The sequence below is a fragment of the Pleurodeles waltl genome, chromosome 4_2 (assembly GCF_031143425.1).
Source record: "Pleurodeles waltl isolate 20211129_DDA chromosome 4_2, aPleWal1.hap1.20221129, whole genome shotgun sequence".
Taxonomy (NCBI): Eukaryota; Metazoa; Chordata; class Amphibia; order Caudata; family Salamandridae; genus Pleurodeles; species Pleurodeles waltl.
The window spans coordinates 669,113,520-669,129,169 of record NC_090443.1 but is presented as its reverse complement, the minus strand read 5'-3'; the positions used below and the strand labels follow the sequence as shown (position 1 = coordinate 669,129,169).

The window sequence follows — 15,650 nt, the reverse complement described above, 5'->3', positions numbered from 1 at the left end:
GTGCTCCTTGAAGAGAGTTGTCTTTATCACATTTCTAACATGCAGGAAGGATGGTGCAAGCCTAATGTGTGGAGTAATGTTATTCCAGTTCATAGGCACATAAACTGAGAAGGCTGAACCACTGCTACTCTCTTACTGGCACTTTATTTTGAGCTACAGAATAATTCAAACTCTTAGGTTATGCAGGCCACCTGAATAGGTTAACGTTTAAGGTATATATGGTGCTGCACCAGTTTATAAGTGGTACAGTAGATTTTTATGATATAAAAAGCTGTAGGCTGAGGGTGAAGGTGGTCGAGCAGCCACACAGGACCACTACGGTGGGAGTGAAGTGGTCACATTTTTTTTTCTTTAAAAGGGGTCAATATGGAGATAAGGATGCGAGTGAGAATAGGTTTGCAATATTCAGGTAAAAGTGGATGAGAGCATGGGTACTTCTGATGTGTGCTTCAGGGAGATAGGATGTTAAATTTCACTATAGCAAAAGGTAGCACCAATCTGACTGAAGATTCTTTTCAATGTGTGTTTTGAATAAGAAATCTTTGTCAAAATGTATTCCAGGTTATTTGTTATTTTGGCAATCTGAACTGTGAATCACCCAACTTGATGGGTTTGAAGAGGGCTCTACTTTTTTGGATGCGAAAATGGTGGCTAATTTGCAACAGTCTGCTAAAGCTCTGGTGGTAATGTGTCTGCAAACTGAGTGGTCTTACTTTAGTGTTGTAATGCGTCTAAGCAAGTCCTTTTAAGTTTGGCAGCTGTATAGCATTCACCAAGTAAGTCGGTGCACCGGGCACCAAATCTGCAGTTCTCCTGCATCATTTAGGGGTTAAGGAGCAGCGGGATTTCTACTAGCCTGGCAGCTCTTAGTCAACAGGGTTAACTGGATTTCATGAGACCGTCATGTGAGCCATGACATTCCACTGAGCCACAGGACAAAAATCAGTCAATGGCCCTGATGCACAAGGTGTGTTATGATTCTCAATTTATTCATTCTGAAACAAACTCCCACTTTGTAAACGAAACACAAATACTGCAGCTTTATGTCGACTTTCCTTGTGGGGTAAATTGTGATTTCAAGGGTAATAAGGTTTTGCAGGAAAGAATCTGCATGGAACTGTAAATTCTGGAGTCTTCCGGAGAGAAATACAGATAGTGACAAAATAGGTCAGTTCACTGGTATCCGAGAGAGGCACTTGATTTTTGCCAAGGCAGAGATGACTGCTTCAAAGTTGTTGCCTATAAAATTAGGGTCAATTTGGTAATGTATTGTGTGGTTTTCAAGGTAGAGGTTAAGAAAGGATTTCTTTATTTTCTTTGAGACTCCATCCCCTGGACAGTATGATTCAATGAGGAAGGTTAACGTAGCAATAATGAATGAATATGATAGCAATGAGTTATGTGTTTGCTATGAAAACTTTGTTGGCTCATTGGAGTGAATTAAATGAAAATGAACATTACTATTTGTGAAGGCAAAGACAGAAAAACGTGGGTGAAGCTGTCCAATGATCAGAGGATTGCACATTGTTGAAAGATGCAGGGCCAGGAGGACCTCTGGATTACGGTGATGGATCCTCCTCATTTATGCATGCAGGCAGTGAGTTGTACTTTGTAACTTGTGGGAACACAACTGTTTTTAAATCAAGACGCCATCCAAAATTACAAAAGGCAGATAACACCTTAATCACATTCTTTACACAACTATCTCTAAAGCTTAACATTTTTAAGACTGTCCCCTGTCAATTTATCAAACCTACCATAAATCATTCTCAATTTTCTACATGCTCCATTATGCAGTGCAAAGAAGTAATCATATTTTTTAACTTACTCCATGTTATTGTGCATGCAGCAAATTTTGGTGGAAGCGGGGCGTTCACAAATGGGTAATTTAGGACCAGATTCTATCCGGTTCAAAGTATAAATGAATCTACATATAGCTTTTATCATGCCTACTTTATGGGAGATGCCCCCAACACACTAATCATATATTTGAAAATATGTACACAGGTTAATATGCTTTAGCGTTTTTGTCCAAAAGGCCAATAGTTCAGGAGAGTTTCACATCCCAGACCACCAGTCGCCATTACGCTCATCTGGACATTGAATGAAAAGCTGTGAATACTGGGATGTAATACTTTTCATGTAAAAATTTATTCTACATAGATTAGTTATTGGCTGGTTAGCAGGTAGGGGTTGAAGTAGCACTTGACAATTACCATAAAAGCATTTCATCTGCCCTTTGAAGTTGACATTATTAACTAATAGAGCGTTAGTTCAAGTATGGCATGATCATGTATAAAACAGCCATTTCCCACAGCAGTAATATGTGTGTTAAGAACTAGGCATTGAGTGAAAGGAATAAAACATTTGTAGATTGCTACAAAAGTGCAACAAAAGAATCTCTCTGAAGGAGCAGCTTGGAACGCCAGATATTTTAACAATGTTAATTGGATTAATATGATCTATGGTTTGATAGTTCTTCCAAAAAGCATCCACCATGAAAACTGAAAGAATGAGATAACATTCCCAGTGTTGAGAGAAATCACCAAGGGCACTAATATATTGTAAATTGTGAACAGTCTCAAAAGCTGCACCAAAGAGAAGATCCAAAGTCAGGAAACACCATATAGCATCCTAATAGTATGTAACACAATAGACTGGATCTCATCTCTTAAAATCTCGTTCTTGATACTGAATGTGAAATTCTTAAGTGGCTACACACATCTTGGGCTGCACAAACAGTTCTGGGTTTGGGAAGAGCATCACCTCCATACACATGTTGCATGCAGACCCTCAAGTTGTCCCAAACATTTCAATGTCTACTACTACTAAAGATCATATTCATGTAACTGATTCATGAAGGACATGAATATGATTCAAGGGTGGCCCAAGGAGCCGAAACAGTCATAATGGCTAGACTCATGATGGTGCCTGTGATCCAACCTGAGTGAAAGAAGTGTCAAGAGTGGGAACATGGCACAATTATGTTTTCCATCAAGAAGCACCCATATCCAGTGTGGAGTTTGTAAATCCAGACCACTGACTCCAGCTGCATATGGAAAAATTTCAATAGTGTCTCCATCACACATGGTACTGTTGGGTTTCAACAAGGCACGGGTGGTGGGGATCTAAATCATTTATAATCTTTTCTTTTGTCTAAGGATTGGCACTGCTTGAAGGATAGAAACCCCTCGCTCAAGTAAGACCTTTTGCTTGTTTGGTGACAATATAATTATCTCATTAGCACTGTTGTTAGAAAACTGAGAGATGTCCAATTCTTGGTTGATTTCCTTTTGTCAGGGGGCAACACCAGGGCACCAAAAAAAACACAAAGATCATTCCCATGTGGAAATGTCAGGCTTTTCAAGGCAGTGCACAGTATGAAAACAGGTATTGTATTTTTTGTCAAACAATACTACAATGTATATGAGTGTCAATCATGATAATGTTTATCATGATAGTCCAAGTTCTAAGCTATTTTTGCTGACAAAGTTAAATCGAACCAAGACAAAAAATTTCAATTTCATAGCACAAAAAAAACTGGTCAGCACCAATAGAGACCCTCGAAGTCTATCACAATAGCAGAGGTTATCTTGGACAAGGGACACAATCCTTTTGGGGTTGCTATCAGCTACTGATGAGAATTTCAGCTCAAGTTGCACTGGTAGGCTGATGTGAAAAGGACCCCATTCCCTTCCTTGCAGGTTCAAGCAAATTGAGTAGGCTGGGCATGCATCCCCTATTCACTGCTCATCTCACTAATTCTGCTTGAGATCTTTCCTACACTACAGTGCAGGACAATGATTTAAAGTGGTGCTGTTTCTGGGCGTATGGTGCTTAAGGGCAGGGTGAGACTGAACAGCATGGTTGATCTCTGTAGGGGTTCGATGACTGCTCACAGAAAGGTAATAAGGAATGAGGAACGCTTGGAGGAAAGGCTTGATATGCTGATATAGGGCAAGTCAGTGGCAGTCGACCTTCATGACTCTGGAGGGGAGACTGAGCTCTTTCAAAAGGATAGTACAATATTTCATACACTTTGCTGTAACCGGTCCAGTAGTTCATAGAGGGAAGAATGGAGGCAGCAAGTTATTAAGGGTTTGTGAGCCTTGCTACACATTTATGGGCTCTGGAGGTTATTTTACTGTTTATTATTTCAGTATTGACTGTAAACTTTTCAGTAATGATATGAAGGTTCTGTCAGTCCTTAAAAGAATTGGTGGACCACTAGGACACTGAGTAGAGTTAAAATCGGCTACTGTGGATGATCATAACGACATTTTGAAGTATATGGTGCAGAAAACAGAGCTGAGGAAGAAGGCACAGTAGCACAATAACAAAGCAATTATGCTGTAAAATTTGAAAAGTGCTGCAAGTAGCACCACCATGCCTATGTTTCCTTAGCATCTCACAGTGCCACAAGAAGGAATTCCAAGCATACCTGTCAGGGAGACGTGAAAGATAAATTAACTTGCTTAGAAAACATATGCACTAGAATCTATAATTACAATTTGCTAAATTATCATCAAAGGGTGGTCAAAGTAAAAAAGATTTACCCGAATGAACATTTCCAATTCATGTTTTCTTCTTTTTTCAATCTTCTCAACCTCATTTTGGCAGGTATGGCAAACATACAGGTGATTCACAGCTGGCCCTCCTCCATACCTAGATTACAGTACAAAGTAAAAAAGATAGTTACTGACCTGTAGCTCCAGCTCACCAACATTGGTGTCTTTCAGAGGCTCACATGCTTGAATCATTACCTGTCATCCGGCTAGAAATTCCAGGTAACTTTAACCATCAGTAAACGTGGCTAAACTGCCTTAGGACCTCCAACAATGTTTGTTTAGTAGCACATCCACCTTCTTTGAAACAACCTACACTTCAACAAATGAAGTAGAAGTGTTGAGCTCTCTACTCGCACTAGAGTCACCAGAGCCCACATTTCAAGGCACAAGTGTAGAGGATATACAAAAAAGATGGAAAGCCTCTGACTCCACAGGACGGAGGATTGCATGTCAGTCTATGAATGATACCAACACAGGAACAACTCGCATTATGTACTATTAAACTGAGCTATGGTGGCCTCTCAGGGAGTAAAGAGTTAGCACTTCCATCTAAGTAGTTGAAGTTTGGGTTGTTTAAAAAAAAGTTGATGTGGTACGAAATAAACCATGTTGTTGGATATACTGCCAGGTGAACACTGCTTACTGCTATCTAAAGTTACTGGAGATTCCCAGGATGACAGGGAATGCCTCGAGAATGGTAATCTGTGAAAGATCGAATTCTGGAGAAGCAGATGTCGGTTTGAAGTTAGGAACTCAAAGAAGGCACATTAAATGATTTTCGTAAGGTAGGGGAGTTAAGACTCTGTACAAGTATAAATCTGTTGCTAATGAAAACTACTTCAAAATAATTCACATAGGCCCTCATTACGAGGGGCCCAATTAAGTACTGTCTCTGCGCAAACACCTATTTGTTTTGCTGCAATTAGTGCATTTTTCCCCAGGTAAATTTCAGCAGGCCAAACCTGTCAAATCTACCTGGGGAAAAAGTCTATTAAAGTCTGAGAAATGTGAAACTTGGTGTGAAAAGCACACTATCTGCATGCCTATACCCAGTTTTAGAGAAGTCATCCTTAATTAAAAATAATAATGCACCTGGTAAATTCAGAACCCTATAGGAATGGATTTCACCCGCTGCGACAACTGCTTCACCCTTACCTGGGCCATTTCACAATGATGATACAAGCTTCTAAAATAATCAGATGAGAATCCTGAAAAACGTTGTATTCACATGACACTTGTACACATGGTTACTTTATGATTATTTATTTTAAAGCACTACAATTACTAAATTTACAGAGTAAATATACCGTTCCTCAAGACCTGCGCAATTTTATCCAACAGTTTAAAATGTAACTATCTACTATATATTCCCCTGGAGACTCTTATCCCATTACCTTTTTTAACACTGTATGTTGCAAATCAGGACATGATTTAGCAATACAAAAACTGTGCTGGAAAGAAAATAAGAATATTGAAAGTACTTGCTCAACCAGGCTGGGAGCCATGCACTTTAGTCTAGAAACTATTTCTGAAAGTGATCTTGAGTGATTGTGAGAAGCCAATAGTGTTTTATTTGCTCAACTTTTTAATATTTTAAAGATGAGCCTCGTGTTTAAATGTAAAGTACCTAACATTTACAACTAACAAAATAGCAAATTCATGTCCTGTTTTTGAATGCTCATACCTGCTGTACAAATAGTCCCATATGTTTTGTGGCAGCATAACAACCAGATCTTCCACAAAACCACTCTTTTGAGGAGGAACACCTGCAAGAAAAGAAAAAAGAACTTACCCTGTAAACCTCCAACACTATATATTTGTAGGGTAAATGGTGGCATTTGATACATATTGAAGAAACATCATTTTATACCCACAGAGGTTTACAACTCACATCCATAATTTATTTTCCTTACCATAGTGTCTAGATAAAAAAAAGACAAGTGTTGACAAAGCCAATCTGTCTCACTTTAGACTTTGCCAATAGCTGTTTGTAAAGCACAGTTTAAAAGATAAAAGTAAAAAATGTAGAATACTGAAGGAACCTCCTCTGCCCTCACCAGATACACTGGTGGTGGTGGTGGGGGTGGGGGGGAATTGAGAATCAGAATGGAATGGAAAGGTGTTTACATTCATCAACAGAAGGTACAGACTCAAAATAATTTGTCTGTCAGTGAAAAACATATGTTTTACGTCACTCAGCAGTATGTGATATCCCTTCATACACAGAAAGCTTGTCTGAGGGAAAATTCCTTCCTCCCCCCAAAACCCCCACTCGGAATCAGAAAGATGACAGTAATGTACAAACATAAAATTGTTAGCTGCTAGGTAAATTGAGATCAACATGCTTGGACTAAGTAATAGTAATGTTGGAATGTACACTAGGCTCTGTACCCCTATTGTATTTAGGTCCATATATACCTTTGATCCAGTTGCATGTTCTGGCAGCAGTAAAGCAACATTGGACCCTGCAGTCGAGTGAATCTCTTTCTACAGGACAAAAGAGAAGATTTGCAACCTCCTCAAAAAGTGAGTGCCGTACCGCCTATAGAAATGGCGGGCAGCAGCTGCTACTGGCGACTGACTGCGTTCAGAGGGCCTGGTAAGCCGATCAATGGGACAACAGGTTGGCTAATTGTTCAATTGACGTGCACCCACTGGAGGGTTTAAATTTACATTAGTAATGATTATTGTGACCAGTTTAAACATATTCCAATTGGGCTGTGCACTGGAGTGCAATGAGACATTATCAGTAACTACTAGGACAGAATAAATCACGTTTGGTCCTGATCGGTATGGCACACTGGAGGGCCACTGGTATAAATTTTCTGCCAATTGTCAAACAAGTTTTATTGACTGCCAATTGTACCCATGATTAAATTTAGGGGAGACCGAAAAGCGTAGGGGAGGGCATACACAGTTGCATGTTCTGGTAGCAATAAAGCAACACTGGAGCCCAGTCAAGTGTGCCTCTCTTTCTCCAGGGCAAAAGAGAAGATTTGAAATATATTATTTTCATTCTTTTTAAACAGTAGGGTTTATTTAAATATCACACTGGAAACTCCTAAAAGAATTTAATAAGCCTGTTGTCCATGGCCCAGCTTAAAAGTAACAGTACTTAACAGAACATAACAGCTGCATGAGGAAATGTGAGAATTTTAAGGAAAATGCTTGCCCACATACAAGACTCTGATCAGGATTTAATGTTCAGGCCATGTGGTCTCCACACAAGCCCAAGAAGCAGATTAATGGACCTACGGCAGAAGAGACATCTTCTACCAAGTCACTCTAAGTAAACCTACCTCGGATGCAGGCTGAGTGAATGCTGCATCCCATCTCTCCCCAGCACCAAAAAAAAGCTGCCTCTGTGTACAAATGGAAGGCAAAAATAGGAAAACCAACCTGATATGTGTCTACCATCCACACCTGTAAAATATACATGCTGCTGTGCTTGACCCGAGAGGGGTGGGGTGCAACGAAGGAGAAGAGAGCAAGGTTGCAAGGAGGAAGCAGCACAAGGGGTACAGAGCAAAAACAATGTGAGCTTTGGAAGGATACAAGTCATCCAGTCAAAAGGATGGAAAAGAAGCTATTGTCTAGGTTAGTGGCACACAAGAACAGGAATGGAAGCTACTGAATACATAACAAGCAATACTTAACCTGGTACCATTCCTTTGTAGTGTGTATTGTTGTTGTGTAGTGTTGTTGATTCACATGCTCCACACATGTTTTTGTTCAAACATGTTTGAGCCACAAGATCTGTGCTGACTCCACATTTGGTCCAGAATGCACCAGCACAATGGCTCCACCTCATATTAACTTGGCTCAATAGGGGGGACAAAGGCTGGAACCTAATTTTGAGCAGAGCCAGAGAAATATCAAATACTGAAGTCTCATAAGCTGGGGGTGTGGGTTGTGGGGAATTACAAGTCAGAGTGTATGTTTTACCTCAGTTTGGTACCTTGCTGGACCCTGCAGAGAAACTATTCTTTAGGGCAGATTTTAGCTACATGTATAATACAGTGAAAACACCACAGATCTCCCAGTAAGTACTACAGACATACATTTTGAATGTCCTCCTCATATTATAAGGCCTACCCCAGACCAGCCCCAATCCTTGCAGAGTCCCGTCTGTGCTAAGATACCTGTGTGCAAATATCAGGCTGCATAGGAGTAGTCTCAAATGTTCAGCCGGCCCATGTGTGTTAACGTGTAACCAGCCTAGTGCCTCTTCCCCTATCTGTGCAGCAATGGCCTTATTTTAAAAGACAGACACCGCTGGTAAACACACTCAGTCCAATTACTGTGAATTTTCCTGAAAGAGATTCAAATAGTTAGACTCACTCACGGTAAAAGTCCAAAAACGGGGTAGTCATATCAAAAAATCTTGGTAGTCTTATTGGGAGGAAACTCATTTGCTACAATTAGGTCCTAGAGCATGGCCCAATGATGAAGCGTGATACCTTGGTGGGTGAGGATCTGTGCATCCTAAGAAGGATTATTCATAAGACCTCATGAATTCAATATAAATAAAGGATCATCTGTGGACCTTTAAAAGGCTAGCTTCACAGTACATCAACACACTTTTTGTTTATACTTGTACTACAAAGTCGTCCTCCACTCCTGGCAAATGCTTCATCAAATCGGTAAATATTTTTGTGGTGTGCCCCGTGCAACATCTCCGGAGCTAGCACAGAAAGATGAGTTAGGCTTACGCTTGATGAAGCAGCAACAGGACATCTAGAAGAGTGCACCTATGAAAGTGTCCAGAGAAACAAAGATCGGCCTGAGGGAGCGGTCATTTTTGGGAATGAAAAAGTATAGGGAATTCACCTTGAGCCACATTGGTGAGCATGTACTGGATCTACTGCTCCCTTTTGTTAAAGTGCCTGAACGTCTTCCTCCAGAAAGTGAAAGTTATCTGAATTCAGTTCATGACAGTGGTGTCGGATTTTGGGAGAGTTTCTGTGAAAGTTGAGGCAGCAAACTTCCAGCACAATGCAGAGGACCCCTTCATCAGAGGTGATGTATTACTACTGCGCTAAAAAGTACCTCAACCATCCCGAAGGCTGGGGGAACTGACTAGAGTGATATACACTCCTCTTCCGTAATGTGGCCCTGAGGGTCGCACAGCGAGATCTGATCTGAAGGTGGGGTTTTCCTCTGGTCCTGACAGTGTATGAGTGGGAGTCTGGTACAGACTGATGTATGAGGGCCGAAAAACTGGTGTATCAAGCATGGTGGTGCTTTAAAAAAATTCGAGAAAATGTGGGGCTCTGGGAGGACTGCTAAAGATGTAGATACAGGACACCTATTAGATGACCCACCCACCCCTCATGTGGAGCAGCAGTAAAGGGATCCCAGGAACAGTACAGAGAATTGGTATTTATAATGATGGTTCCTACAGGGGCACATGCCGGATGATATGTATGTATGCTCTATGGCCAGAAGGTGATGTATTGATGATTGAACTAGTAAGCCTTGAACAGTTGATATATGTTACTTGTTGCTGTGAATTATTGTGGTATTTGCCTCTCAAGTCTGGGTGTTTTGGCTCGAGTGGACCCCGAAGGTTGGTGGAATTTCTGGGTTGACTCAGGGCTCAATGTTAAACTCCCACAGGAGCGGTGTTTTGCCTCCATGTATATATGGTTTGGAGCTTGGGGCTGATTATGAGACATTGCAGATAAGTATGGCATTGACTTTGTCTTTGGACAAAGGCTGGCATGAGCTGCAATGCTAGTTTGAGGAATTCACCCTCTTCCTCGACAACAAAGCCCTCTGAGATAATGGCTTCTGGCCTTCGTTCTCCTTGACCTGCCAGAATGCCAGACGGACCATCTTCTTCCTCAGTGCCTGGTATGGCTGCACCTTCTTTCCTTCCTCCACTGTATTTATATGTAGCAATCGTCACAAGTTTGCTCCAGTTCTGGGAAGAGGCAGAGGCTCCACACCTTGTTATAAACAATGTCATTTTAAATGTCATGACATTCATGATGCAGTATGTGAGGTAATAAGCAGTCTATGGCGAGTGCACAAGTTATAGTTGGTTCAGTAAACTATAGCTGGTGAATTTCAGAGGTTGTTTTTGGTTTGAAATGTTAGTTAAGACCTTCTTTCAACACCTAACTACATCACTTTAACCTTTGGTGGTTTTTTTGTGATTTCCTAGAGCTTTTTTAATGTTACCTAATAAGATCTTATTAGAATACCTAGCTATAACGTCACTTTATCTTTTGTTTTTTACAATGAATATACATATTTATCTACCAAAATGTTAACATTTTAAAATTAGGGTGCTGTTAAGTGACGGACAAGATGGGTAGGCTGAGTAATCAGAAGTGGAAAGGACATGCTGTACTTTCCTTTTTCAAATTATTTTAGCCTCTTTTAAAAAAAGAAATATGCCTCAAGTTACTAGAACCGGACATCTCCACCCACATTTTAGCCCTCTGATTTCATACCTGCATTACCATCTCAGTGCCCACTTCCCTAAGCGTGCTCTTTAACAAAATGGAGGTCAGAATTCCTCATTTTTGTCTTGAAATGATAGCGCTCTAGTTGTTCATTAGAACTCGGAGATGCTGCTGCAATTGATTTTTAGGTAGTAAACTGAGACTGCTGCTGGAAATAAACGTTTCAGCCTGCACGTCAGAATGTTTAACTGAGATGGCGGAGTCAGAGATCTAGAGATTAAAGATCTGATTCCTCCAAGATGGCTTCAGATGTGTCCCTTTTTACATACAATACAAAACAGCAGTGCTCCAGTTGCTCATTATAACACTGAGTTGAGTGACCGACTGTTGCTGCTGTTAAAAGTACACGTTTCAAGTCTGCATTTCATTGTGTTTTACTGTCATGGATGAGAACATTTTAAAAGAAATCATAGTAAATGTTTCCTTTTTCTAACTTTTTAGAGCACTAACCATTGTTTCTATAACAAAATTAACCCCCTGGTTTTGTTAATTTCTAAATAAAATCCTTTTAAAGTTTTGTAGCTTCAATTCCATCTTGATGGCTTCGGGTGTGACACATTTGTCATCAACAGAGAATGCTAGTTGTACAATGGATCACTTCGGGGAGCTGTAGTAGAAAACTGTGGAATCAACTGACCGGTTGTTGCTACTGTTGAAAGTACATTGTTTATCAGAATATCAAACTTAAGCCCTGGTTTATAGTTTGACAGATGGGTTACTCTGTCACAAACGTGACCGTTATTCTGTCCGCCGTATAACAATTTCCATAGGATATAATGGAACTGTAATACGGCGGACCGGATATCCATCCCGTTTGTGACAGAGTAACCCCCTCTGTCAATCTCTAAATGAGGCTCTTCATTTTTACATGGTTGAAGAAGATGGTGTGGACTTACAGAAAATGTGCTGTCATTTTAGCTTCTGAAGCACCTTCCATAATCTCTAGGAGAAGATCATGAGAGAAAACAGTTTCTCTCAAACATTGTACCTTAATTCTGTAGAGGATCATCATTTTTCACAGGTTAAAATCGCCTTAGAAAACTTCAGTTTCTAAAATTTGTCAACAAATGAACAGATTTAAACCAAATAATAAAAAGCATGCTCTCTGTTTAAAGTTGTATTTTTTATGCCCCCACCCCAACACTCCCTTTTTCATGTTTCTTGGCCACCACTTGAAAGATCGGCACAGAATTTAGCAGGAAGGAGCCGGGGTAATGAACATAGCTTCTAAAAAGTTTAATGAATTTTTATCAAACAACACCACAATTAGTCAAACAAAAACACTCTTACTATGTAAACTCTGACTGAACTATAACTACACAGTGACAACCAATACTGTCTGAGAGAGAGAGAGAGAGAGAGACAGACAGAGACAGAGAGGTAATCTTGATCTGACATACAATAGCTCCTTAAAGGCTTGGGGTGGTGATTTACACAGCAGTGTCAAGGTTCTTTCATTTGTTTTTTACTTGCTTTGCTGACAAGACATGTAGTGAGGGATGAATCCTTATTCCATCTCATACATTTGTATCTCCAGTTCCTTGCTGACAATGTTCAATTTCCTGACCCTCCTTCCATGTCAGCAAAGGTCATACAGCTATGCACACCTGTTTTGCATGCAATGCCAAATATAGCCTTTGTTGTCACTTTAAAGCATAAGTGATTGTGTGGGTAATAGTCTACAGATTTCTGTTACTTTCAGTATTCCAATTCAAATTGGTCTGACGGTGGGGCGAAAACAGTAAACCTGTATTTCTTTTTCATTTGCACCAATATACTTGCAAGGTTATGGTTGAACTCTAAAAACAGACCATTTACAAACAAACACAAATGATATTTTTATCAACTTATTTTATGCACATCATTTACGTTCAGCTCTATATGGGCCCAATTATTAATGGATCTGTTTAGAGTAGGCAAAAGCACCCTCGCAAATACAGCTAATCTACTCTTGTCTCAGTTTAAAAGGTTCACCATATACATTCTTTATATATAGTTGGCCACTCACAGCTGGTGGTCGATCAGTCAATGTACATCTGTCCCTTGAGGGGAGCTAGGGGGTGTAAATCCACTCACTAATGAGGTTGTTCACTTTGGACACATCTCTTACCCAGGCTCCCAAACTGCCAGCATCTCTGCCTCCAACCTCTAGTGTTACAACCACTAATTATAAACATCATCAAGTATGTGTGCTCCCTTGGTAACTATAAGGAACTTGTGGCCTGACAAGGTCTGAAGCAGCAGACAGGCAAACAAACAAAAGGTGATGGGAGGAATGCTTGAAATAAATATAACCACTGGTAATAACTCTGGGTAGCATTCCAACCAAATAGTCTTTTGCCCACTATGCTGCCTCAGTATGGACCCTGCTATAGGCAAATCAGCCTTGACACTTCTCCATTAGGAACAGTCCAGACTGAGCTACCAGACCAGGTTCCTCCATGCAGACATGTGGAAAATAGGTCTTGGTGATGCATCTAGATGTTAAAGATGCAATGATGAAGATGGCTGTCTAACTCAAGTGCCTCCCAGTTGCCAAGCCCTAGAGACTTTCTGGATATGGGTGTGTACTGAGATCAACACTCTCGGCCAAGCCACTATTGTTCCATCTGGTCTGACTAGGTTTTAAGTTTTTTTGTTTTAAAGTGAACGGAAATAAGAACTATTTTCATTGTTTAACAAATGTTCAAACATATTTTGGCAAATAATGACCTTCCCAGAACCCATCCAAAGTGAATAATTTTTTTAGGCAGTAGTTAATAGTTATGTATACTGGATAAAATCTTCTTTGACATAAGCGAGGGGAGCAACATTGGTCAACGATTCAATACCTTATTTAATAAATGATTATTGCCTTGCCAATGTTACAGTACCCTTGAATACAACAGATGTTTCATTTACACATGCGTTATGTTTTTCTTTTTGAATGGATGACTCCAATACAAATATAAAGGTTGAATTTTTGCCTTGCCAATGTTACAGTACCCTTGAATACAACAGATGTTTCATTTACACATGCGTTATGTTTTTCTTTTTGAATGGATGACTCCAATACAAATATAAAGGTTGAATTTTTAGCTTAGCTTATTGCTGTAATGTTGTCCGGTCTCTCTTCTTTGAGCAACAAGATACATTATAAGACAGGTAGTCATAAGTCATAGGTCCTCATTACGAATCTAGAGGTCCATGGACCGCCAGATTTGCGGTGGCGGTCCCACCGCCGCAGGACTGGCGGTGAAGACCACTATATTATGACCACATCGGTTTGACCACTGCCAGCCCGGCGGGAGTTGAATATCGGCAGAGGTTATTTCGACTCGGGACACCACCAGCATTGTCCTGGCCGTCTCACCGCCATGAAAATGCTCGTGAAAAGTTATCCCGACCACAGGAACTTATGTTCCTGTTGCCGGGATAACACCCCCCCTCCCCCCAAACACCTGTGCGCGCACACACACAATCACACAGACACATCCCCACTCACACACGCACTCACAACATTCACCCCATCGACACACATACATACCCATACACATCACATATGCACACATACACTCTCCATCCCCCACCCCCTCCCTTCAACTACATACACACACAAACCCCAGCCTCAATCATCTCCACACCTCGCCTCCAACCCCCAAACGTACCTCACCGCACACATACACATAGACAAACACACATGCACCTGCAAGCACACACAAACACCCATTCACACCCCCGCCACCCCGTTCCCCTTGCAGACGACACTTACTTCGTTCAACGAGGTGTTCCTCCATGAGGGGACGGGACCCGGCACTTCCACCACCGACAGCGCTCCGCCACCTGAAGACCGCCACACAGAATTACAGGTCGTAATTCAGTGGGCGGTCTATTTCTGGCATGGCGGTGCCAGTGGTGGAATCGCCTAAGTGCCGCTGACTGCCGTCACGAATGCCGCTGGATATCCAACCACTGGTGGTGCGGATATCCTGTGGCAGTCGTATTACGGTGGTTGGAAAACCGCCAGCACTGGCCTTTGAGGCTCACCGCCAGGTGTTACAGTTCAGGCAGGGGGAGGTGAGAAGCACCTCCACCCAGTACAGGCTTTGTTCCTGGCCACAGAGTGACAAAGGCACTCTCCCCATGTGGCCAGCAACTTGTCTGGTTGTGGCAGGCTGGCAGAAACTGGTCAGCTCAACACTAGAAGTCGGATTGGTATTCAGGGGGCATCTCTAAGATGCCTTCTGGGTGCATTTTACAATAAATTCCACACTGGCATCAGTGTGCATTTATTGTGCTGAGAAGTTTGATACCAAACTTCCCAGTTTTCAGAGTAGCCATTATGGAACTGTGGAGTTCGTGTTTGACAAACTCCCAGACCATATACTCTTATGGCTACCCTGCACTTACAATGTCTAAGGTTTTGCTTAGACACTGTAGGGGCATAGTGCTCTTGCACATATGCCCTCACCTGTGGTATAGTGCACCCTGTCTTAGGGCTGTAAGGCCTGCTAGAGGGGTGACTTACCTATGCCACAGGCAGTGTGAGGTTGGCATGGCACTCTGAGGGGAGTGCCATGTCGACTTAGTCATTTTCTCCCCACCAGCACACACAAGCTGTAATGCAGTG

The 15,650-nt window shown here is 41.3% G+C and overlaps 1 protein-coding gene across 3 annotated transcripts in view; it reads right to left on the bottom strand.

Moving 5' to 3' along the window:
* Positions 1-15,650, bottom strand: part of USP33 (ubiquitin specific peptidase 33) — a 399,453-nt gene that overhangs the window by 75,314 nt on the left and 308,489 nt on the right. For all 3 annotated transcript variants that reach the window (XM_069232248.1, XM_069232249.1, XM_069232250.1), the window contains 2 exons: positions 6,253-6,334; positions 4,557-4,665 (listed from right to left, as the gene is read on the bottom strand). In XM_069232248.1, coding sequence (XP_069088349.1) covers positions 4,557-4,665; positions 6,253-6,334 — 191 coding nt within the window. The remainder of the gene's footprint in view (positions 1-4,556; positions 4,666-6,252; positions 6,335-15,650) is intronic.